The following is a 25,977-nucleotide window of genomic DNA, read 5'->3' on the forward strand; positions in this document are numbered from 1 at the left end:
ATGCGGAGAATGAATGGAGAGGGGGGTCCCCAATTATCAGACTTGTGTGGTATCTCCCATATGCCATAATTGTCAAATATTTGAAGACCCCCTTTAATAACAGTCTATCGATGTCCCAATGACTAAAATAAACCATGAATGGAGCTGAAGTGACCTGTTGTCTACATATTAAAATGTTTTGCTGTCTTTCATTTTTCAGTGCAGTGCCTGGAGATGACGACCAAGAGGAAGATCATCGGGCGGCTTGTCCCGTGCAGATGTTTTCGAGGAGAAGAAGAGATAATATCGGTTCTGGATTACTCCCACTGCAGCCTACAGCAGGTGCCAAAAGAGGTGTTCAGCCTTGAAAGAACATTGGAGGAACTTTATCTGGATGCCAATCAAATTGAAGAATTACCCAAGGTAACAATTCTATCCCTCCTTCAAGAACTGTATATAGATCTACATAGACATGACCAACTTTTTGTTCAATGAAGTGAAGATTCGATGAACATGGGGAATAATTTTATTCTTGAAATGGTATCAAAAGTATCGACCCAAAGTATCAGATATCGGTTGAAATGGTTTACCACGTATTGAAGTAATTATGGAGTGAACTTTGGATTAATTTTGGTTCCTCAAATCAAGTTATAGTTTCCGATCTTCATCTAGTCTGATAAAAAAAATTGTGCCATGCAAGGGTATACCTTCAGCCGTCACAGCCATAGCAGTTTCTATGGGGCTCTAAGTTGTTGAGAGGCCCCACTATGGTGCAGGAACGTTGCTCCTTTTAAAGGGAAAGAAAATTCAATGGTGGCTTTCTTCTCTCTAGTTCTACTATGTTGGTTCTCCTTCGTGGAGAAGGTTTTCTTTATGACACTACTATCCATCCTTTTGGTTGTTTCTCAAGTTGCTCTACTATCAAAGTGTGTGGCCCATTTCTAAATTTACTGGGGGCCCCATAAACGATGGTTAAGCACGATGTTCCATGTACGAACAGCTTAATTAACACAGAGTGAAACTATTTGCTTTACTTTCCATTTGATGGTTGCCCAAAATGGACAACCCCCTTTAATGGAATATTAATATAGTGTAGATCAGTGGTCTCCAACCTGTGGTTCTCCAGCTGTTCCAAAACAACCACTCCCACCTTGCTGTGATAGTCGCAAACTGTGAGGACATGCTGAGAGTTATAGTATTTCAACAGCTGGAGAGCCAAACATTGGATATCCCCGGTGTAGTTCTATGGTGGCCACAGTGTGACTCGAGAACTTCTTGTTCAAATTTGCCTTAAAAGAAGAGATCAGTCCGCCGTCACTCTGATTCTGAGATTTTCAAAGATTTTTATAGCGCTGCCGGGGTACCAAAAGTCTAGTTGCACAGTCTTCTTTATAACGATACGACTCTTCGTCATGTGACCGATCCCGCTGTACAGCGGGGCCGGTCACATGACGAAGAGTCATATTGTTATCAAAGAAGACTGTGCAACTAGACTTCCGGTCCCCCGGCAGCGCTATAAAAATCTATGAAAATCTCAGAATCAGTGCGACGGGGGACCGGAATGTATATTAGCGAGTGTATGGCATACTGCAGTTACTACACTGCTAATAATTTTTGGTCCCCACATAACCCCTTTAATCACTTCTGCCCATATTCTCCTGTGCTGATCTTTGACAGTTGAGACTGGCCCAGGAAGAGGTGGTTATATTCGAGCGGATTTTGAGTTCACTCTTCACAGATTTGCTGCGGATTTGGCGCGGATCTCATCCTTTTGAATGGCAAAGCGTAAGCTCTGCATTAAAAATCTGCCGCAAATCTGCAACAATTGCGCAACGTGTGAACTCGTAGCCTTAGTAACGTGCAGGTCCATGAACTCATTAGGTGTGTGGTATTGTCGGGGAACTGTAGCAGTAACTACACCATGGGCACTGCTATGTGATTATTGTATGGTAAACGGCAGATTTATATGCGTAATTTTCTGTGAGGTTGGAACACGTTTGACCTTCACTACTGTATGGGCACTGTAATGTGGTGGCACCACCGTGTAGGCGCTGTGTGGCCTTAGGGGGGAGATAGTTTGTTTTGGGCACTACAGTACCAATTCGATACGATGACTATACTTTCAAATAGGTCTTCATGGAATAATCTGTTCTAGCGAAACATCTACAACAACCGACACAACCTCTTTATTCTATTGAGCTGACTGTATCGTCAAATAATAATCGGTGAGCACTTTGGCGCGTGTCTGGTAATGCAGCAGATGGATCACTTGACCTAACGCATCTCCAGAGACCTCCTAAAGTCCTCCCAAATGTCCAGTCCTTCCCCCATGTAATGAAGAGTGATTGCTACTTTTGGTGCCTTCGGGCTATTAAACTTGTGATCCGCAGTCTATTCTGAATTCAAGTCACAGCTTAAAAGATAAAATAAAATGACTACAAGACACGACACCAACTACCAAGGTGACCTCATCTCCACTTAATAAAATACATCTCACATTCTGCACAGTCATTACCTGGCGCAGGAAGGAACCCGTCCCCAGACGGAATTACCGGGGCACCAACAGGTCTTCTCCTCAACCAGTCGTCAAGGCCGAAGTCGTCTTATACCTATGAAAAACTTTTCCAATATCTGCAAATAAATAAATACGGAGACCACAGCAAATTTTTGTAATTTTTGGGTTTCTCTGTATAAACATTACATAACACTGGATACAAATCATCGGTTCCTCTATGACTGGCAAAGTTCTCTTCTATCCCCATTGTTTAGCTTCTTGATGTTTAATGCATTTTTATGATTTTTACGCTTTGAAGATTTTTTTTCTATTCTTTTTATTTTTCTGTCTGGCCATGAAATCTTTGACAAAATAATGCCGGCTTCAAACAAACCGGGATGTAGCAGAAATTTCATTTATTTTCCCAAATTGATCATCTCTGCATTGAAAACATGATTTTGTTACTTTAATAAATGATTTGCTCCGCTTTCATAACTAAGGTACTCATCAAAGTCAAAATAACCTGCGGTGCGAACAAATCAGCCTCCGTAATTCATAGTCCATTTTATGTTGTTTTTTTTTGTTATTGGCCTAGGTTTGTCTTATAAGTTCAATTTAACCCTCCCCTGATACATGAATTTGTTATAGGATTCAGCCACACAAGCAATGGGATATTGAAATAATGTAAAATAAATAAATTATGTATATATATGTGTGTGTGTGTATATATATATTCATATGTGTGTGTATTTATATATATATATATATGTGTGTGTGTGTGTGTATAAATATAGATGTGTGTATGTATATATATATATGTATATATACACTACCGTTCAAAAGTTTGGGGTCACTTAGAAATTTCCTTATTTTTGCAAGAAAAGCACAGTTTTTTTCAATGAAGATAACATTAAATTAATCAGAAATACACTCTATACATTGTTAATGTGGTAAATGACTATTCTAGCTGCAAACGTCTGGTTTTTAATGCAATATCTACATAGGTGTATAGAGGCCCATTTCCAGCAACCATCACTCCAGTGTTCTAATGGTACATTGTGTTTGCTAACTGTGTTAGAAGGCTAATGGATGATTAGAAAACACTTGAAAACCCTTGTGCAATTATGTTAGCACCGCTGTAAACAGTTTTGCTGTTTAGAGGAGCTATAAAACTGACCTTCCTTTTAGCTAGTTGAGAATCTGGAGCATTAGTGGGTTCGATTAAACTCTCAAAATGGCTAGAAAAAGAGAGCTGTCATGTGAAACTCGACAGTCTATTCTTGTTCTTAGAAATGAAGGCTATTCCATGCGAGAAATTGCTAAGAAACTGAAGATTTCCTACAACAGTGTGTACTACTCCCTTCAGAGGACAGCACAAACAGGCTCTAACCAGAGTAGAAAGAGAAGTGGGAGGCCCCGCTGCACAACTGAGCAACAAGACAAGTACATTAGAGTCTCTGGTTTGAGAAATAGACGCCTCACAGGTCCTCAACTGGCAGCTTATTAGCCATATCTGAGACTGGCTAATAAAAGGAAAAGATTAATATGGGCAAAAGCACACAGACATTGGACAGAGGAAGATTGGGAAAAAGTGTTATGGACAGACGAATCGAAGTTTGAGGTGTTTGGATCACACAGAAGAACATTTGTGAGACGCAGAACAACTGAAAAGATGCTGGAAGAGTGCCTGACGCCATCTGTCAAGCATGGTGGAGGTAATATGATGGTCTGGGGTTGCTTTGGTGTTGGTAAAGTGGGAGATTTGTACAAGGTAAAAGGGATTTTGAATAAGGAAGGCTATCACTCCATTTTGCAACGCCATGCCATACCCTGTGGACAGCGCTTGATTGGAGCCAATTTCATCCTACAACAGGACAATGACCCAAAGCACACCTCCAAATTATGCAAGAACTATTTAGGGAAGAAGCCGGCAGCTGGTATTCTATCTGTAATGGAGTGGCCAGCGCAGTCACCAGATCTCAACCCCATAGAGCTGTTGTGGGAGCAGCTTGACCATATGGTACGCAAGAAGTGCCCATCAAGCCAATCCAACTTGTGGGAGGGGCTTCTGGAAGCATGGGGTGAAATTTCTCCCGATTACCTCAGCAAATTAACAGCTAGAATGCCAAAGGTCTGCAATGCTGGAATTGCTGCAAATGGAGCATTCCAAGACCAAAGCAAAGTTTGAAGGGGAAAATTATTATTTCAAATAAAAATCATTATTTCTAACCTTGTCAATGTCTTGACTATATTTTCTAGTCATTTTGCAACTCATTTGATAAATATAAGTGTGAGTTTTCATAGAAAACAAAAAATTGTCTGGGTGACCCCAAACTTTTGAACGGTAGTGTATATTGTCACGTTGGGTTCTTGGACCCACTGGGCCGTACCGCCCTGGCGGTATGGCAGCTGGCAAAAAGGGCGCAGGTAACAGTTTATAGTTCGTATAGGGTACCTGTGGCAGCTCGGACAGTAGCAAGGCAGGCTCGGCTGGGACTAGGCAGCAGGCAGATGTCAGGCGTGGTGTAGCAGGACAGGCGTGGTGTAGCAGGACAGGCGTGGTGTAGCAGGACAGGCGTGGTGTAGCAGGACAGGCGTGGTATGCAGCACAGCACGACTACAGCTCAGCACGGCACTTGACCAGGATAGCACGGGATACAGGATACAGGTATGGGGAACTGGAAGACACTAGGAGATCATTTATGGTCCGCAGCAGACTATGAGTATCATATTTTGGATTCCATTTTACAGTTTGATGTAAGAAAAGTTTATTCAATTCTTTATCATTTTCAAGATTGCTGCTTGCTGTTAGTGAATGTAATCATTGCTAACATTCAAATGGTAAAATCTTGTACCAATCATTCCCAATTAAGACAGGTACACAGGCAGGGGCGTAACTAGGAAAGACTGGACCCCATAGCAAACTTTTGACTGGGCCATACATCCCCCCCTGTAGACAGTGCTATACAGCTCCCCTGTAGATAGTCACACCCCTCCTTGTAGATAGTGCCCTCCACCTCCCACTTGTCGATAGTGCCCCCCACCTCCCCCTTGTCGATAGTGCCCCCCACCTCAACCTTGTAGACACTGGCTCCCACCTCCTCTTTGTAGATAGTGCCCCCCCAACTGCCCCTTGTAGATACTGCCATACAGCCCCTTACTTTCCACTTGTAAACAGTGATCCCCAAACAAATAAAACAAAAAAATAGTTCTCACCTATGCCCCGTTCCTGCAACAAACGGAGCAATTCCACAACGCCGACGGGATCCTTGCGTAAGCCGGCAAGATCCAGTGACATCATCACGATAAGCTGCAGGCAGAACGGCCTGTAGCCTAGTAAATGGCAGAGTACAGAGATACCTCCCTGCTCTGCCATAGTGTTCCACAGGATCTGCGTCCTAAGGATGCAGATACTATAGAATGTGGTGTCGCTACCGCTGTAGCAGCCATATGGACTGCTAGCGGCGCCACCAGACATGGGGGGGACCATGCCGGAGGGCGGCACGGACCCCCTCATGCCCTTGGCCTCAAAGCAGCTGCTATTCATGCTACGGCGGTAGTTGCGCCATTGTACACAGAGAGAGCGCTGATACACTGCAACGAGCCCTACACCTGTTTTTTGTTGGAAAACATGAGGACAAGTCTTCAATCTCCATTCTCCGACAACAAGCTGAAGTCTTGAAAATAGGGAAGAATTTAAACACAAAATATATTAGAAAGTTGCAGATGATTAAGCTTTATTTACTCGAAATCACTTTAGGTTGCGGAGTGCAAATAGTAAAATCTTGTACCAATCATTCCCAGGAGTGCACGTTGTTGATTTGACATCGGGTATCTACAAGTGAGGTCTGGCACTTTTCCCGTAGATAATCATCAGCGTGTGTCTTACATTAAATTGGCCTGACATGATAATAGTGATTTCATGCCTGCTCCCTCCTATCCAATAAATATTGATTGATCCAGTTTATTGCCTAATAAACTGCCCAAATGACTTCAATAAGCCTTTCACCGCATCTGGAAAAATAATTTAGCTGAGAATTTACTGGTAATTGTGATTACTTTCAATCTTCAATGATTCTTGAATGGTTTAAAAAGCAATAAAAACATAACACGAGTCATCTCCATTAGTCAGACAGACTTGATAAAAGAATGTAAATTGTGGGTAATTTAAATCCGTTTTTTATTATAAATGTATTTTCTCACATTTTTGCCTTTTTTTTATGTCACTATCCATATCAAAATAAAACATTCCAGTTTTCTTAATGGCCACATTTCCCGTTTTTAGCATCTGACATTTCAGCTTTGCTATGTAGACTAGGGCAGAATTAGCAGAATCATCTCATTATTATTATTAGGGGTCGAAGTCCGCAAAGCCATCTCATTATCAAAAGAGTCATCTCATTATTATTTGAGGGCATGGTCAGCAGAGCCATTTTGGTGTCATTAGAGGACAAAGTCAAAAGAGTCATTTTAATATTATTAGAGAAAACTGTAAGCAGAGCCATATCATTATTATTAGAGGGTAGGGTCAGTAAAGCCATCTCATTATCATTACAGGGTAGGGAAAGCAGAGCCATCTCATTATCATTAAAGCAGGGAGTTTAATAACAGATCTACTGTATTGCTGGAGACCTGGATAAGGCAGGATAGTAACACTATATACACACACACAGATGGGGCTCTGTATGTAGCTCCCCTGCCACTCCCTAGCCTAGGGGAATGGACTGTACTCTATTTCTTACAGATATATATTAGTCTATCGACACTTTCCTGTTCATTAAGTCTCATTCATTGCAGCGACCATAAAGTGCACACACCCTGCTGCACTGCCGAAACCGACAATACAGGAAGGAAGTGTATCTCCAATATGGCCGCCCCCATGGAATTTTTTTAAATAAAAATAAATAACTACAGCATTAAAAAAATACCAAACACATTATTTCTCTTCGACAGACTAAGGTATCGTTCTCATCTGCGTCAGGACTTCGTTCAGGATTTTCGTCGTACTTTTCCGTCAGCGGAACCCATGAACGGAATCCAAACTGAAACAAACGGAAGCCATAGGATTCCGTTTGCATCACCACTGAGTTCAATGTTGACGGTTTTCATGAAAATGGTTTCCGTTTGTCACCGTTGTGTAAGGGTTCCGTTGTTTTGAGAGAATCAACAGCGTAGTCGGCTACGGTATTGATTCCGTCAAAACAACGGACCCCTTACACAACGGTGACAAACGGACACCATTTGCACCGGATCCGTCACCATTGAAATCAATGGTGATGCAAACGGTTTCCGTTTGTTTCAGTTTGAATTCCGTTCATGGGTTCCCCTGACGAAAATGTCCGATGGAACCCATGACCGGAGTCCCGACGCAGATGTGAACGAAGCCTTACACCTAATTATAAAATTAAATATATAAGACAATCCCTTTAAATTCTCCTAATTGACGGTTTGTTATATTTTAATTATGTGGTAGACGCGAAGCTCTGCGCAGTTCGTTCCTCTGTTCTGAGTATATATCGATCTGTGTATCATACCGTTAAATTTTTTCAGATTTAGGGAATAACAGCTGTGACAATGAAACTGACGTGTGTTCGAGCCGCCTGCCCTGTAGTGACAGTGAGACTAATTTAATATTTAATAACTAAGAATGAATTTCTTGCTTGTCCAATTGTTCCCCTTACACTGTACCAAAAATATCCTCTTTACTATTCTTGAGATGTAGCACTGGTTATTCAACAATGTATGCACTGCAGCACCACCTTACCTATAGCTATGCTCCTTCAGGGTTTTCTGGGTCATGAATAGAATGCCATAACTGCAGTGAAGACTGACACGAAGTCTCATGCACACAAGCGTATTATACAGATCTTGAATACACGGTTCGTAACATTCTCTGATGTACCCTGTTGAGATTCTAATTTTCACGCAGAGGCGCAGGGAGTCAGGGTATGTTGGGGGTTCTAGTTGTGCAGTTGGAAAACTAGTGTAATGGAATTACATGGTAGTGATCTTATGCAAATGGAGTTTTTCCCGTCCATTCTGCAAACACAAATGATAATGCATACATGTGATTGGTGTCTGCAACATCTCCAAACTTTTTAACAGTATGTTCACCTTTATACAATTTACAGTTTATATATAGATATAATACAATAGAAACTGAAGTAACTGTATATTCATGACATTACTTATCTTGTACTGATCCTGAGTTATAGCCCGTATTATACTCCAGAGCTGCACTCACTATTCTACTAGTGGAGTCACTGTGTACATACATTAAATTACTTATCCTGTACTGATCCTGAGTTATATCCTGTATTATACTCCAGAGCTGCACTCACTATTCTGCTGGTGGAGTTGCTGTGTACATACATCATATTACTTATCTTGTACTGATCCTGAGTTACATCTTGTATTATACTCCAGAGCTGCACTCACTATTCTGCTGGGGGAATCAGTGAGTATATACATTACATTACTTATCCTGTACTGATTCCGAGTAACATCCTGTATTATACTCCAGAGCTGCACTCACTATTCTGCTGTTGGAGTCACTGTCTACGTACATTACATTACTTATCCTGTACTGATCCCGAGTTACATCCTGTATTACACTCCAGAGCTGCACTCACTATTCTGCTGGTGGAGTCGCTGTGTACATACATTATATTACTTATCTTCTACCTGATCCTGAGTTACATCTTGTATTATACTCCAGAGCTGCACTCACTATTCTGCTGGTGGAGTCACTGTCTACATACATTACATTACTTAACCTGTACTGATCCCGAGTTACATCCTTTATTATACTCTAGAGCTGCATTCAAAATTCAGCTGGTTGTTATTGGAAACAGTCAACAAGCTGGTCATCAAACACACCCATACCAGCTTAAGGCCCCCTGCACATGGCCGTTACCGTAATCACAGTCCGTGATTACGGGCACGGAGGGCCGCGGGCAGTCACCTGCATTTGCCATTCTTGCTCCCATTATTAAGTATAGGAGCACGTTCCGTAAAATAAAAAAAATAGGACGTGTCCTATTTTTTGCGGATCCTTTCTACGACCCGGACACCTTCCCGTACGGGAAGGTGTCCGTGGGCCATAGAAATGAATGGATCAGTATTTTGATCCACAAGTATGGATCCGTATTTGCGGATCAAAATTACGGTCGTCTGCATGCGGCCTAACTGAGCTCCTTTAAGGGGGCAAATACTTTCTCCAACATCAGGTTACTGTACGGTTCTTGGTGTAAAAACACTTCCCAAAATGTATAATAATTTCATATATATAAACTGTAAAATAGTGTTCAAAGGTGGACAAGTATCAAGCAAATCTAATATTTAGTTGGTATCCTCAAGGCTATATTTACCGACGCTTGACGTCTATGATCGTCATGAGCGGCTGGATGTTGCCGCATCATGACGAGCATAGATGTCATGCTGATCGCGCATGCAATAAGGTGCGGGGTTACGGCTGTAATACACAGCCGTAACCCAGCTCTAACTGCGGAGCTCAGAGAAACCTCTTATCCCAGCTGTTAACCCCTTGAATGTCGCGATCGTAGCATTCAAAGGGAAAATGGGAAAGGGGGACCCCTTTTGATCACATCACAGGAAATCCCTGTGACGCGATCAAGGGACATACCTTATATGGTCAGACAGCCCAGGGTCCATTGAAGGACCCCAGGGCTGTCTGACCATATTTCCTGTTTTTGGGTCATACTAAGGTATGTCCGAACAACTGCCTGTGTACTATCGGTGTATAGCTATATGCCGGTAGAGATAGAATATAAATCTAACTGAAAAATCCCCCTATAGGATTAAAAAAGTTAAATTGATTTAAAAAAAAGTAATGTTAAATAAAATAAAATCAGTAAAAACAAATACACAAAATGCAAATTTTTTTTTACAATAAATAAACTTTATAAAATGTAAGTCTCTAAACCTAAAATAATATACACATATTTGGTATCGCCACGACCGTAACAACCTGCACAACAAATTTATAGCGTCATTCATGATTATCGGTGAATGCTGTAAAAAATAAATAAATGATAACTGCTTTTTTTCAGCATTTTTGCCAAAATAAAAATTAATGAGTTAAATGATAATGTAAATGTACCAAAAAATAGCACCTACATAAAGTACAACTTGTCCCGTAAAAAACGAGACAATCAAAGACAGCTCAAGAAGTGACATGCACATCTTTTTTACGGAGTGTTTTTTTTACGCGTGAAAAATACTGCCCCGTGGGAACGAAACACAGTTTTTTCCATTGAAATCAATGGGCAGAAGTTTGGAGTCGTTCAACCTCTAGATAAGAGTGAGGGTATGTAAACACGGCTTATTTTCAGACGTTTTTCTGGCCGTAAACTCCCCGAAAAACGTCTGAAAATAAGCCGTGTGAACATACCCTCACTCTTATCTACATTGATGCATTGGAACAAACGGCCGCTGCGAGATTAGGATGTGTTTGTAAAATTAGGGTGTTGCTGTGACTTGATGGGGATGCGATGGATCAGAACGGAGATAAGTGGCGTGAGTACCACAAATCGTGAGTGAAGACCTAGAGCAAGATGGGAGGTTGAGGCGTCTTTGAACGTTCTTGAAAAATTGCCAAAATATAAGATGAAATAAAAATGTCGGTAAGAGTGAGAATCGGTGTACGGTTATGACGGTGACGTCTAAACAATGGCTTCCTCCAACGCGTTGCAGCCTGCTGCTCCCATAGAGGATGTAGTGCAGCGAGCAGCAGGGCGCACGACAACTACAAAGCAGCAAAGCCAAAGCCTTTTTTAAGAAAAACAAAAGATCATTTTGAAGTTTTTTTTAAATGTGACATAGATTCAAGGCTGGGGAGCTGCACTTGGAGTATATGGGATACATATGAGACATGGAAGGTGTATGTGTATATAGTAGGCTGCAGTATAACATCACATATCGTACTGAACAGATCTGTCTGGTTGTGTCTCTTTTCTTCTTTCATTGTGTTCAGCTGGAATCACCTTTTCTGATTGGATCTCAGTGTAATGTAGCCCACACTCTCTCTGTTATACCATATATCGTGTTATTAATTAAAGAGACGCTCCAGGCAGAACTGACACACTGTGATATGTCTTGTGCTGGGCCGGAGGGGGTGGTGCATGACACCTGATTTCCAAGAATACCAAATGGAGAACACATGTGTCATGCAACGCCTCCTCAGGTCCTGCACAAGATCTCTGACAAATTCCAGTTAACAACTAGCAGAATTTTGAATGCAGCTCTTGATGAGACTTGAATATGATACATATTGTTAGGAAACGTCCGCCAGTATTAGGTTGTCATGACTACTAGCCTAGCTTCTGGGTGGCCCTGGTTTGAGATGCAGAGACAATCTTATTTCCCTGTCTGCAACCTATCAGGGCCAAGGGTGGAGTATTTGAGTCTGTTCAGTTTTTTCATTGTTGCTTGTAATTTTCTTGTGACTGCGTGTGTCTGATCAAGCTCCTGGTAACACCCTGAATCACCTTGACTACTTGGACTCTTTGAACTGGACTTCGGCTTTGTCTTTGTCTTTACCCTCTGCTCACTGATTTGGATATTCTGCTCACAGCTGGTTTCTACTACTGCAGCTCCTGGTATTCTTCTGTTTTGCAATTTGGACTTTTAGGGTATGTGCACATGATAACGTCAATTACGGCTGAAATTACGGAGCCGTTTTCAGGAGAGAACAGCTCCTGCATTTCAGACGTAATTGCTCGTACTCGCGTTTTGCGGGGCCTCCATTACGGACGTAATTTGGAGCTGTTCTTCATTGGATTCAATGAAAAACGGCTCTAATTAGTCCCAAGAGTGTCCTGCACTTCTTTGACGAGGCTGTTATTTTACGCGCCGTCTTTTGACAGCGACGCGTAAAATTACAGGTCGTCGGCGCGGTACATCGGCAAACCCATTGAAATGAATGGGCAGATGTTTGCCGACGTATTGGAGCCGTGTTTTCAGGCGTAATTAGAAGCGTAAATCGCCTCCATTACGCCTGAAAATAGGTCGTGTGAACCCAGCCTTAGTTTCTCCTGGTTTAGTTTTCTCTCTGCTTGTTTATTGATGATCCCCCCCCCCCCCCCCCGGTTTGTCTGGTTATCCAGTTTGTTATTGCCTGCATTGCACCTTCTGTCAGTCCAACACCTAAGGCCTCATGCACACTAACGTATTTTTTTCTCTCGTAAATACTGGCGTAAATACGGGGTCCTTGGTCACACGTATTCGACCCGTATTGCACCTGTATTTACGGGCACGTTTTCGCTGCAAAATTGCACTGCACTAATCGGCAGCCCCTTCTCTGTATCAGTGCAGGATAGAGAGAAGGGACAGCCCTTTCCCTAGTAAAAGTAAAGGAATTCATACTTACCCGGCCGTTGTCTTGGTGACGCGTCCCTCTCTTGACATCCAGCCCGACCTCCCTGGATGACGCGGCAGTCCATGTGACCACTGCAGCCGGTGATTGGCCTGTGATTGGCTGCAGCGGTCACATGGGCTGAAACGTCATCCCAGGAGGCCGGACTGGAGGAAGAAGCAGGGAGTTCTAGGTAAGTATGAACGTCTTTTTTTTTTTTACACGTTGATCTATATTGTGATCGGTAGTCACTGTCCAGGGTGCTGAAAGTTACTGCCGATCGTTTAACTCTTTCAGCACCCTGGAGAGTGACTATCCCCTGACGTCGCCTAGCAACGCTCCCGTAATTACGGGTGCACACACGTAGTCACCCATAATTACGGGTGCCCCCTAGACTTCTATGGGCCTGCTTGTGCCGTTATTACGGCCTGAAATAGGACATGTTCTATATTTTTCAATGGCACGGGCACCTTCCTGTAAGAATACGGGGAGGTACTCGTGGCCAATAGAAGTCAATGGGCCCGTAATTACATGCCGTAATTACGGCCCGTAATTATGGGCGTTTTTACGTTCGTGTGCATGGGGCCTTATTCTGTAAAAGCAACCTGGGTTCTATGCAGCCAAATCCAACCTGCCTTGTGGTGGGCTCTGGTGAAGACCATAGAGTAGCCTTAGACTGTGCTGACCAGAGTAGTGACGGACTTGAGGTAGCTGATATACCTGCTTGCTGTATCCAGACAGTCTCCAGCTGTCTTTGGGGAATTTCTCCTATAGCAATTCCATAAACTTTATCTCTGGGGAATTGCTCAAGTAGTGATTCCTTGACACATATTGTAACTTAACGCATTGCCGCCAAAGCCATTTTTCGGTTTTTCATGTTTGTTTTTTTTCTCCTTACCTTCCAGAAGTCCTAACCTTTTTCTTTTTCCATGGTTAAAGCCGTACGAGGCCTTGATTTTGCAGGACAAATTATAGTTTTCCACGGCACCATTTTTTGTACCATATATAATGTAGTGGGAAACGGAAAAAAAAATCTTTGTGGGGTGGAATGGGAAAAATCGACAGGTTAACTTTTTATTCTGTGGGTCGATACGCTTATGACGATATCAAATTGATATATTTTTTTTATGTTTTATTACTTTTACAGGGAAAAAAACATTTCAGAATAAAATTTGTTGTGATAGTCATAACTTATTTATTTTCACATCGGTTGGTCTGAGGGCTTTTTTTGTGTGGGACGAGCTTTCGTTTTTTTATTGATTCCGTTTTGTGGTACATAAGACTTTATGATCACTTCTTTATTACATTTTTTTGGGAGACAAGGTGATGAAAGAACAGAAATTCTGCCATTTTACTTTTTTTCTTTCCTCTTTGCGGCATTCACCGTGCGGGTTAAATAATGTTAAATTATAATAGTTCAGACTTTTACGGATGTGGCGATACCACTAATGTATATTTATTTGTATTTTTTTACATTGCTTTAGGGGGAAAATGTGAAAAGGCTTTTTTTTAAACTTTTAATATTGTTTTTGTAAATGTATGCGTAATTTATCGAGAAAGGTTGAACTTGATGGACTTGTGTTTTTTTTTTTTCAACCTATGTATCTGATTTTTACTTTTTGTTTTTATTAGTCCCACTAGGGGACTTGCTTGCACGATCTACTGCAATACTAATGTATTTCAGTATATTGTGATTTTTACTGCCTCTGGCAGGGTTTAATAGGAGCATAAGGATGGCAGACCCGGGGGCCTATATTATGCCCCAAGGCTACCATGGCAATCATCAGCACCACGGCATCGCGTCACTGGCGGGGCCGATGACACATCAGAGGGGGCCGCCCCCTTTTTCTAGCGGCTTAAATGCCGTGGTCGCTATTGGCCGTGGCATCTAAGGAGTTAAACGAGCAGGATCCCGCTAGTTGCAGTGAAGTGTCGGCTGTACCAAACAGTTGACATCCATTTAGAATGGATCGGGCTCAGCCCGTGAGTCCTCTCCATACATCCCTTTGACGGCTATTTTTAGTAAGCATGTCTAATAATCCGGTATATATTGGTTCCCGCTGATGCTGGATTAAAGGAATTATGCTTGAGTTTTAATTGAAAGGGATTTTCTGGACTTAAAATGGTATAAATGCAGTAAGATTAGTCGCTTGCTTATGTGCTGTCTGTAGCTGAAATGCCTCTGTAAGTCGGTCTCACATGTCACATGACCATGCTTCAGGTGTTTATCTCCTGTTAGGGTGACGTCTTATTCACTGAACATGTGGTTATCTCCCCTCTCCCCCACCCTGTAATGCAGGACTTCACATATTAAATGCCTATTATATCCACAGCTCCCTGCTCTCCCACTTCCCTATCTATTCGGGGATTGTGTTTCACATGCTGGGCTGTAGCAGTAGAACAGATGAGCTGTGTCTCAGCAGCAGAGTGAGTTATTACAGCACTACCTTACACCTTGTAATAGAGGGGCAGAGCTGCATAGGCAATGTCTGTAAGAGGGGAGAGGAATCATGGGAACTGTAGTCCTTTACATGGTAATCACACCCACAGCAAGCCCTAGCAAAATGAAAGCAACAGTGCTGCATAGAGCTAGGCAACATAATGAAAATAAAAAAATAACTACTTCTTGGCTATGATGGCATCACCCGGTGACCATTCAGACACATACAGGTTTTTTTCTATGTTTTACGTAAGTTTGGAAAATCCCTTTAATAAGTTAACTTGTTTCTTTCATACTTTACACTTTCAGACATGATTCGAACCATCCCCCAAAAATTCTAAGGTCATATCACCTGACCTCATATCATTCTTGTGAGTGTGTAGGGGGCTCTAACCTGTGGCTCTCTAGCTGTTGCAGAACTGTGGTTGTCAGGGCATGCTGGGAGCTGTAGTTCCGCAACAGCTAGAGAGCCAAAGGTTGGAGGTCACTGAGTTATCTCTGATATTTGACATGAAATATTGATTTTTCTCTTGCATGTGATATTTACTGCATTACTATGTGATTATTTCCACGCACTAACTTTATGTATGTTTTCTTGACAGCAATTGTTCAGTTGTCAGGCTCTCCGGAAGCTTAGCATGCCTGACAATGATCTCTCAAGCCTGCCAGCAACCATTGCCAGCTTAGTGAATCTGAAAGAGTTGGATATCAGTAAGAATGGTACGTTCCTCTTTGTCATCTGTGTGACGGTCTGTCAGTGTGTGTCGTGTCAATGTGTCGTACCAGCTTACTATTATGTAAAATATTACAAGATAACATTCATCTGTCATCTCCTTAATCCAGACATCCTGAAATCTTCTATAAGCACACAATAAATAGATGGCAATCTCAAAGAGACCGGAAAAAAGATCTGCAATTGTTTTTCCAGAAACAGTGCCACTCTTGTCTATGGGTAGAGTCTGGTATTGCAGCTCAGCGCCATTTAAGCGAATAGTGCTGCGCTGCAATACCTGACGCGGGCATGGGTGGAGCTGTTTATTTGAGAAAAAAAAAAGGCAGACCTTTTTTTTTTTTCTGATCTCATACGACCCTTTTAAAATCTTCTATCATATGATTCTCCTTTTAAAGGGAGCCTGTTATTTTGAAAATGCAGTTTGTTCTGCAGGCAGCATGATATAGAGCAGGACGAGCTGAGCAGATTGATATATAGATTTGTGGGAAAAGATTCAGTATAACCTGTAATGTATTGCTCTAAACCTCCACTCATTTTGGGCTTAGGAGTCCAGTGGGCGGTCTTACTTGATGATTGACAGCCTTCAATCATAATCACTGATTAGGACCGCCCACTGGACTCCTGACACTGTGTTAGCGTCTTCACTGTGCCTGTGGCCCCCTGTTTCTACCTCTACTTCCTCTTCCCTATCTCCCTCCCCCTGAACTATTATCGCATTAATGGCAGTGGTCCGTCACTCACATAGTAGAGAAGGAACGTCCCTCCTTCATTTCCCCCTGACAGTCATCCTGTTCGGAAGATGTGCGGTCATGCAGATAAAAGAGACACTACTCCCATCTGGAGTCCGCGGTCCCCCTGTTGAGTACCAATAGTGTAAATAATACCACCATATAGTACTGAAATAATATTCAGGGTCTAAATAATACTCCTATAAAGAGCCCACATAATACTGCCATATAGTTCCCACATAATTCAACAATACAATTCCCAAATAATACCACTATTCACCGCTAGATAATATTGGGTGGTTTAGGTTTGCTCCTGGGGTTCCCATTCTCAGGGCTCCCTAAGAAATAGTGGCCCTATGCAATTGCCTAGTTTGCCCCTCCCCTCAAAACGGTTCTTTCATCTCCTATGGTCCATGCATCCTGGTTTCCAATCATCCGATGAAACAATGTAACGCTTTAACCCAGATACAAAGTAAATCTTTCTTGTATCCAGGGAGATAATGATTCGCTAAGACGACACATGGAACATACATTGCAAGGCAGCAGTTCAGGGAAGGAAATATAATTGTTTAGTACTAATAGCTGACATAATTAATAGTCCCACTTTTAATTAGCCGCTGATCTAATCTCGGCTTTGATTGAACAGTCAGCGTTCTCTATACAAAGGGAAGATGTTTATTTTAGCGCTGGATCCAGATAAGGGGCATCAGAGCCGGAGAGATTAAAGGAGAGCGGCTGAGAGTAGCGGCATCTCCTGCTCCTCTTCAGCTGTGTCATGAACATGGACTAATCTGTCCTTTTCTTCTTTACACGCGGCCTTATTTTTACCCGGCTCTAAATTTTAATGCGGATATTTTTAGACAACGATCAATTCTAATGAAATACATGTGAAGTCAAACTGCATTATTCAGGCCACCGCAGTTCACTGGAATTGCAGCCTACTAAGGAATTGAAAATGGAAATGATGTGAGCAGGGAGTTGACTGACACTGGTTATGTCTGGTTTAAAGGGATAGTAATCCTAAAGCCGGATATAGACATAACTGTCTGCCAGACAATCATCTGACTGAAGGCTATCAGTGAGTGTTATTTTAGTGAAGTAAGGGGAGATAAGCAGCTGACAGACACATATGGCACCGCTTATCTCCAAGGGGATAGAAAGGGTAGGACAGGAAAATTCCACCCTGTCAAGTATTTGTCCCCTAAATTTCCCCTTTGGTCAAGGATCTGGGCAGAAATCTCATGAGCTGGCAATAGACATGGGATATTTGTTGGCAGATCTGTCAACGATCTAATATTTATGATATCTAATATCTCTTCACAAAATCGACATGTCCATGACGAGATTCAGGACTGGGCAATGTGTAGACAGCTGCTAATAGTTGGGATAAGGACTTGTCCACGTGTAGTGGAATTGCTGCGTATTTTCCATCCGGAATTGCGGACGGAAAATACACAGCAGAATACAGTAGCAGCAAAGTGGGTGATTAACAAAACGCTGCGGAAAATTTCCGACCTGAAATTGTCCTGCGGTGCGTATTTTTCATACCGCAGCAAGTCAATTACTGCTGCGGAAAGTGGACTGAATTGATGTCACCATCTCCCAACATTGAGAAAAACGCGGCAAAATCCGCACCATTTTCTGCAGTCAAAAACGCAGGAATTGGTGCGGTTTTTCTGCAGCGGAAATCCTGCTAGTTTCTGTGGAATTGCTGCAGAAATTTTCTGCAGCAATTCCGTTAGGGTATGTTCACACGATGAGCCAAAAACGTCTGAAAATACGGAGCTGTTTTCAAGGGAAAACAGCACCTGATTTTTAGACGTTTTTTGAGCAACTCACGTTTTTCGCGGCGTTTTCGCACCGTTTTTTCGGCCGTTTTTGGAGCTGTTTTCAATAGAGTCTATGAGAAAACGGCTCCAAAAACGTCCAAAGAAGTGCCCTGCACTTCTTTTGACGAGGCTGTAATTTTATGCGTCGTCTTTTGACAGCTGTCAAACGACGACGCGTAAATTACAGGTCTTCTGCACAGTACGTCGGCAAACCCATTCAAATGAATGGGCAGATGTTTGCCGACGTATTGCAGCCGTATTTTCAGTCGTAAATCGAGGCATAATACGCCTCGTTTACGCCTGAAAATAGGTCGTGTGAACCCAGCCTTAAGTGTGGACAAGCCCTAAGGCATCCCAATATCATGAAATTATATTCCGTTATGACTAGACGTAAGTAAATGAGCGGTCCTACTAATACTGTCAGCCTATGAGAGTCGGGGATTGGCTATAGGATACCTCTACAGTACTAAGGCTGCAACTCCTACTCCTCAATGCCCCAGCACTGTATAGCACAGAGTGGAGACAGAGCGGAGAACCAACAATTACGGCTCGTCCACACGCTGCGGAATTGCCACGTTTTTTCTGGACGGAATTTCGGACAGAAAAAACTCAGCAGAATACAGTAGTAGCAAGGTGGGTTAGATGTAACAAATCCACATGCTGCGTAAAAATTCCGAGTAGAAATTGACCTGCAGTGCTTTTTTCGGACCGCAGCAGGTGAATTGCTGCTGCGGAAAGTGGACCGAATTGCTGCGTGTTTTTTAGAGGAGATGTCACCGTCTCCCAACATTGTGGAAAAACGCAGCAAAATATGCACCACTTTCTGCCGTAAAAAGCGCATCAAATGGTGCGTTTTTGCCGCAGTGGAATGTCTGCATTTTTCAATGGAATTGCTGCAGACATTTTCTGCAACAATTCCGTTGTATGTGGACAGGTCCTAAATCGGTAAATATTTAATAGTTTAAATCTAACCCACCATGGATACTGTATTCTGCTGCGAATTTTCCGTCTGCAATTCTGGACGAAAAATATGCAGCAATTCTGCTACGTGTGGACAAAAAATGCATGCAAAGTCTGCAACAAATTTGCCTTGTGTGAACACGGCCTTAATGTAGATTAGTTAAAGTGCTGCAAGCCCAAGCCCCTATAATGGGTCACTCATCCTAGCTGAGAAATGTCTGATAATCTGGAATCTCGCAAAACCAGAAGTAGGAGAGTCACCAGCGGTAAATAATAAGAAGACTTTTGCACACTCATTGGGATTTATGTCTTTCTGGAGGACACCAATCCTTAAAGGAAATGTCCACTTTTTAACAACAGGTTGATTTTAGGTTCATTCTTTGCTTATTAATCTCTTAATATATTTTTATAGCAGTCAGAGTTCCTATTTTCTGATACAAAGCCCCAAATCCGTGACATATAGTAGACCTATATTAAAGCATAAAATCTGAAGCTGCCACTAGGGGGAGTTTAGAAGCTTACTGCATACTGGTATGATGTCTAACTGTATGCAATAGGCTCATAAGCTCCCTCTAGTGGCAGCTGTAGGCAGCCAGAATGTTAGGTTTTAAATTAGGAAATTAATCAGTCCAGAATTTTGAACCTGTTTAGATAAAACCCTAAAAAATTGTGTCCAAGATGGTTCAATGGTGTATAAGTCTAAAGCTAGATAACAACTTTGGTCACAGACTGTTGCATGAAGATGCATATTATAAGTTGCGCTCTTTGCAATTTGTACGATATTCACAAAAATGACATACAATTTCGTCGCACAACTTTTGCCCTCTACTCGGTTATTCTCTCTCATGTCTAAAATTTCCCTGCCAAGCAGTAGGACGTCCCTGACAGTTTTGTAAATATTTCACGTTATGGACCATACAAATAAATTATTTATTCTTTATCTTGTTGTGTCCATAAATATTTTATACACATAGAACAGAATCAATGCTGTCCTGCGATAGGTCAGATCTGGTAAATGATTTTCACATCATTAAAGAATCTTGTATTAATATTTATCGGAAGAAATTAATGGGATGAACAGCCCTAAACACCCCAGCAATCAGACGGGCTTTTTAATGTTGATTCTATTAGATCCTAAATGGCAGCTGGAATTTTATTTGTCGATTTTGTATATTTTTCTGTTACCTCCTTTAAAAGCATTTGAACTAATTTTCATACACCTTATTAGGAATTCTGGGCTAATCCTAGGGGTCCCCGATCCACATCCAGGAGCGGAGAGCATTACAAGGAGATACCATTGATTTTGATAAAAACGGTGTAATACTTACTTTCCCCTGTGGTGGCACTGCAGGGAAATTGAGCACTTTCAGCCTGGTCCTCCCACAGATCACAGCTGATCGCTGGGTGTCTCAGCTACCGGACACCCTGTAATCTGATTATCATTAGAGGCGCATTTTTAAAAAAAAACGGTTTGCCTATAGCGGACTGTATTTTTCCTTTAAATCTCTTACTGGGAAAGCGGAGTGACCACTGATAATGCTGCCATTACACCTCTGCAGGGGTTGTCACCTGTAGTGGCAAATTTCAAATCTACCCAGATACTCAGTAAAACAGAAGCAAGGGATGTTCATAGATTTGCGAAAACTTTGGAAACCTAATGAACATTGCACATGGGAGAAGTAATGTCGGCCACGTTCATTGTCCTCCAGCTTTTCCAGAAACAAAGATCACTAAACAGAACAAAATTTATTTTAAAGGGGGTCTCCGGCTATATGTCAATAAAACCTAATCATTGTATAAAGAAAAGTTTGGCAATCATCTCTTTTTTTTTTATTAATTTTTTTTTCATGAAAAAAATATTGTATTACAAATACGTCACAAATGATACATTATTCCAACACAACCTCCCTCCGACCCTCCATACCGCAGCAAGGAGAAAAAAATATAAGATTCTAATAAATATATTAAAGCAAAAATTTCTGCAATTTTATAATTTCAGAAAAAACTTTTCAAAAAGGTTTGACCAGATCAATCCATTTTTCCCAAATAGCAAAGAACTTCTGCAGACACCCTCTGGATTTATACATATAAAACTCATTAACTTAGAGGTTTCAGATTTCCGTAATTTAAGAGTTGGAGTAATAACCCCAAGCTGATCTGGATCGCCCAGTATACAAATTTTCAGACTCCTACAAATATTCATTTTGTATATCCGGCTAATTTCACTTATATCTGTCCAATATCTGACCAACCTGGGACATCTCCATATTAAATGCATCCATTTAGAATCGGGTGAGTCATGTTTAGGACAATTCAAGGAATCAGAATATCGTATTCTGTGTAAAAAGTATTTGGAGTAATAAAGGAGATGTGTTATCAAAACATGGAGTAATGTTATGTGCCCCGTTTAAAATAACCTTGTGTGAAATTTTGTAATTTTATGACCATCCCTCGTCTGACACCGTGCCCAAATCTTCGGTCCATTTAGAACGTGAACTAATAGATATCTGTTGAGATTTTTTAACCATCAAAAAGTCGTATATCTTAGGCCTCATGCACACGACCGTAGCCATGTGTCAGCCGCGAGCTGCTCGCAAAACGTGCTTTTGCAGGCCGCAATTCCCCCGAAAATCCACGGGAGAATTGCGGCCCCATTCATTCCTATGGGGCCATGTACACGACCGTAGTTTTTACGGTCCTTGCATGGCCCGGGAGCCCGCACCGCAGAAAGAACGGGCATGCCTTATTACGGCCGTGTTCTGCGGTCCGGGCTCAATGAAAATAATGTGCATGGCCCGCAATTTGCGGGCGGCTCGCGGCTGACAGTCCGCTGCTGGCCGACCCGAAAATCACGGCCGTCACATGGCTACGGTCGTGTGCATGAGGCCTTACAGTTTTTAAGACTTATGCTTGCTGTCATTGAATAGGGACATTCTGGTTTACATCCAAAGGTTGAAGATTTGTCCTGATTATATCCTGCTTACACAGGTGCATTGGCCTATATGTGATACACTGTAACGTGGCGGAATTGCTGTTGAATTCCGCTGTGGACAGTCCGCAGTGGAATTCTGCAGCAGCCGCTTTTTACATTTCTTTCTGTACATTTTTAGGAACGTTCGTTCAGACGTTGCAGAAAATAACTGGGCGGAAATCAGGCTGCGGTGCGGAATTTTCCCTCCGCAGCAGCTCATGACATTGCGGAGAAGAAGCGGAATATCACTGCGGATTTCAGCCTTTGCAATGCAAAAACCGAAATCTGTGGCAAGTCCGCTGTGATATCTGCAACGTCTGAATTGCCTGTCAAATATGCAAATGTTGCTTCAGATTCGTTGCGTAATTGCCGCTAATCTGCACCAACATTTGCAGCGGAAAAATTCTGCCACGTGTGAACATGCCCTAACAAGCCTTGTACCATTTGGACAGTATCAGGATGATTTTTTTTAGCCTCTGCAAGTAAACCAAAATGATTCCATTCACTGGCAGGGAGCACAGATCTTTAAAATGGTGAGGAAGTGAAACACAAAGTATATTAGAAAGCTGGCAAACTTTTTTTTAATACAATGAATAGATAAAAACCGGTATCGTCCTGTACGTGTGGTCATCTTCAACAAGCAGGATACATTAGAGCAGCAAGTAATTACCCATCCTAGGGGGGCTCAAAGTTTAATATCATCCAGTGTTGGAATGAAATCATTTTCATCTGATTGGGTAGTTAGTCTGAACGTTCTAATAATCGATCATGTTTCTTTCTTGTTCCAGGTATACAAGAATTTCCAGATAATATTAAATGCTGTAAATGTTTAACAATAGTTGAGGCCAGCGTGAATCCTATATCAAAGTAAGTCTCCATCTCTGATGATGATACTGAATTGTGATTTACATTGAACGTATAATGATGAGTAACTTTGCCTCTCTTATATTGATCATGAGTTACATTTCATCTTATACTCCATTCACCTCCAAAGCTGCATTCAGAAATCTGTTACCTGCCAGCTGGAATTGGCTAACACTAAGCTGACTGACTCACATGCCTGACAGCTTTGCTGACATCCCATAATGTGCTCTCACTCTCTTGTCCCTATTGTTCCCCACAAGGCTCTAGAGCCAATCATGTCCTGTATACATACTGCAAGGAGATGTGGGCTTGTGCATCCTGAGAGCTAACAGAAAGTCAGCAGAATTCTGATTACACAACATAACAATATCACATCCCTTGGATATCCATAACTTAGGGCATTTAGCCAGGATAGCCATATTTTAGCTCATTTATTTGCACTTATCCTTATAAATTTTTTGCTCTATATATGCGCATTGTATTGACACGTGTGATATTGTTATATTGTTCTGTCCATATCCATTATTATCTTACCATTAATGTTACTATAATTATCCTTATTTTCTATTTTGATCTTCTTTTTGGCATATACATAAGGGTATGTGCACACACACTATTTACGTCCGTAATTGACGGACGTAAATCGGCCGCAAGTCCCGGACCGAACACAGTGCAGGGAGCCGGGCTCCTAGCATCATACTTATGTACGATGCTAGGAGTCCCTGCCTCGCTGCAGGACAACTGTCCCGTACTGTAAACATGATTTCAGTATGGGACAGTTGTCCTGCAGCGAGGCAGGGACTCCTAGCATCGTACATAAGTATGATGCTAGGAGCCCGCCTCCCTGCACTGTGTTCGGTCCGGGACTTGCGGCCGAAATACGTCCGTCAATTACGGACGTAATTAGTGTGTGTGCACATACCCTAACATTTATACCTTATCATGGGTGGTTGCTGCAGCTGGCCCTGTGTTATATAGCACATGGACCGGTTCCTTGTCTGGTTTTAAATGTTTCTATCTTTTGTTGGATTTTTTGATATTGCATAAATCAACATATATTATAGGACATTACGAGTGTGCCCTCATCCATAATGTGCTTCTTGATCTTTAGTGGTTACAGTACATGGATATTAAACACAGTGATGTCATAGTACAGACATAATAAACACAGTGATGTCACAGTACAGAGATAATAAACAGTGATGTCACAGTACAGAGATAATAAACGCAGTGATGTTACAGTGCAGATATAGAAAACACAGTCATGTCACTGTACAGAGATAATAAACACAGCGATGTCACAGTACAAACATAAAAAAACAGTGATGTCACAGTACAGCGATAATAATCACAGTGATGTCACAGTACAGAGATAATAATCACAGTGATGTCACAGTACATGGATAATAATCACAGTGATGTCACAGTACAGACATAATAAACACAGTGATGTCACAGTGCAGATATAAAAAACACAGTGTTATCACAGTACAGACATAATAAACACAGTGATGTCACTGTACAAACATAAAAAACTGATGTCACAGTAAAGACATAGTAAACAAAGTGATGTCAGAGTAAAGACATAGTAAACAAAGTGATGTCACAGTACAGACATACTAAACAGTGATGTCGCAGTACAGATGTACTAAACAGTGATGTCACAGTACAGGGATAATAAACACAGTGATGTCACAGTGCAGACAAAATGAACACAGTGATGTCACAGTATAGAAATAATGAACACAGTGATGTCACAGTACATGGAAAATAAACACAGTGATGTCACAGTACAGGACCGAGTGGGTGTTTTTCCCCTCAGAGGCCCTAAGGCCCAGGTGTGACTATATATGTATGGATAGATCCCTGTTAACAATCACATAGCCGCACACATTCTACAGATATATATATATATATATTTTTCAAACTAGAAGATCATTCTGTCTACCCCATGGTAGAGCAATGAAAGTGATTATATGGAAATACTGATGATGAATAGTTATGTTATAACTGAAGATGACTCATTTACTTCATCCTCTTCTCAGGCTACCGGATGGCTTTACGCAGCTTCTTAATTTAACTCAGCTGTACCTTAATGATGCCTTTCTTGAGTATCTTCCAGCCAATTTTGGAAGGTGAGCAGAAAACCAGTCTTAAATTGTAATCCCCGTGACGTTATGACAATGATATTTATGTTCTATCCGTTATCCGCCCTATGTGCGATGTACGTTATATTCACATGGGGTATCTCTCTATCTCATGTCTATCTCTTTCGGAACTATCCATCTATCATCTAACTAACGTCTATTTAATGTCTACCTATATTTATTTTCTTATATATCTAATGTAGATCTATCTTCCGCTATAGTTTTTTATATACCCATCTACCATGTAAATACATATGATATAAGCCACGTATATACAGTTACACATGTTTTATAGAAGACTTTGTGTCATACTTTACATTCTTATTAGATTTTTAAAGAGGACCTGATCTCGCTGAGATAGGACAGTGTGTGTAAAGCACCTTCACACTGATAGGACAGCGGCTGTGAGGTAGCGCCAACTCAGGAGAATCGGTGGCGGTGACGCCCTCTTGGCTAG

The 25,977-nt window shown here is 41.6% G+C and overlaps 1 protein-coding gene across 9 annotated transcripts in view; it reads left to right on the forward strand.

The window, feature by feature from the left end:
• Window positions 1-25,977, forward strand: part of LRRC7 (leucine rich repeat containing 7) — a 286,473-nt gene that overhangs the window by 147,988 nt on the left and 112,508 nt on the right. For all 9 annotated transcript variants that reach the window (XM_075832825.1, XM_075832822.1, XM_075832823.1 and 6 more), the window contains 4 exons: window positions 200-402; window positions 15,891-16,008; window positions 23,298-23,376; window positions 25,419-25,508. In XM_075832825.1, the coding sequence (XP_075688940.1) occupies window positions 200-402; window positions 15,891-16,008; window positions 23,298-23,376; window positions 25,419-25,508 (490 nt within the window). The remainder of the gene's footprint in view (window positions 1-199; window positions 403-15,890; window positions 16,009-23,297; window positions 23,377-25,418; window positions 25,509-25,977) is intronic.

The sequence above is a fragment of the Rhinoderma darwinii genome, chromosome 7 (genome assembly GCF_050947455.1).
Source record: "Rhinoderma darwinii isolate aRhiDar2 chromosome 7, aRhiDar2.hap1, whole genome shotgun sequence".
In the NCBI taxonomy this organism is placed as follows: Eukaryota; Metazoa; Chordata; class Amphibia; order Anura; family Rhinodermatidae; genus Rhinoderma; species Rhinoderma darwinii.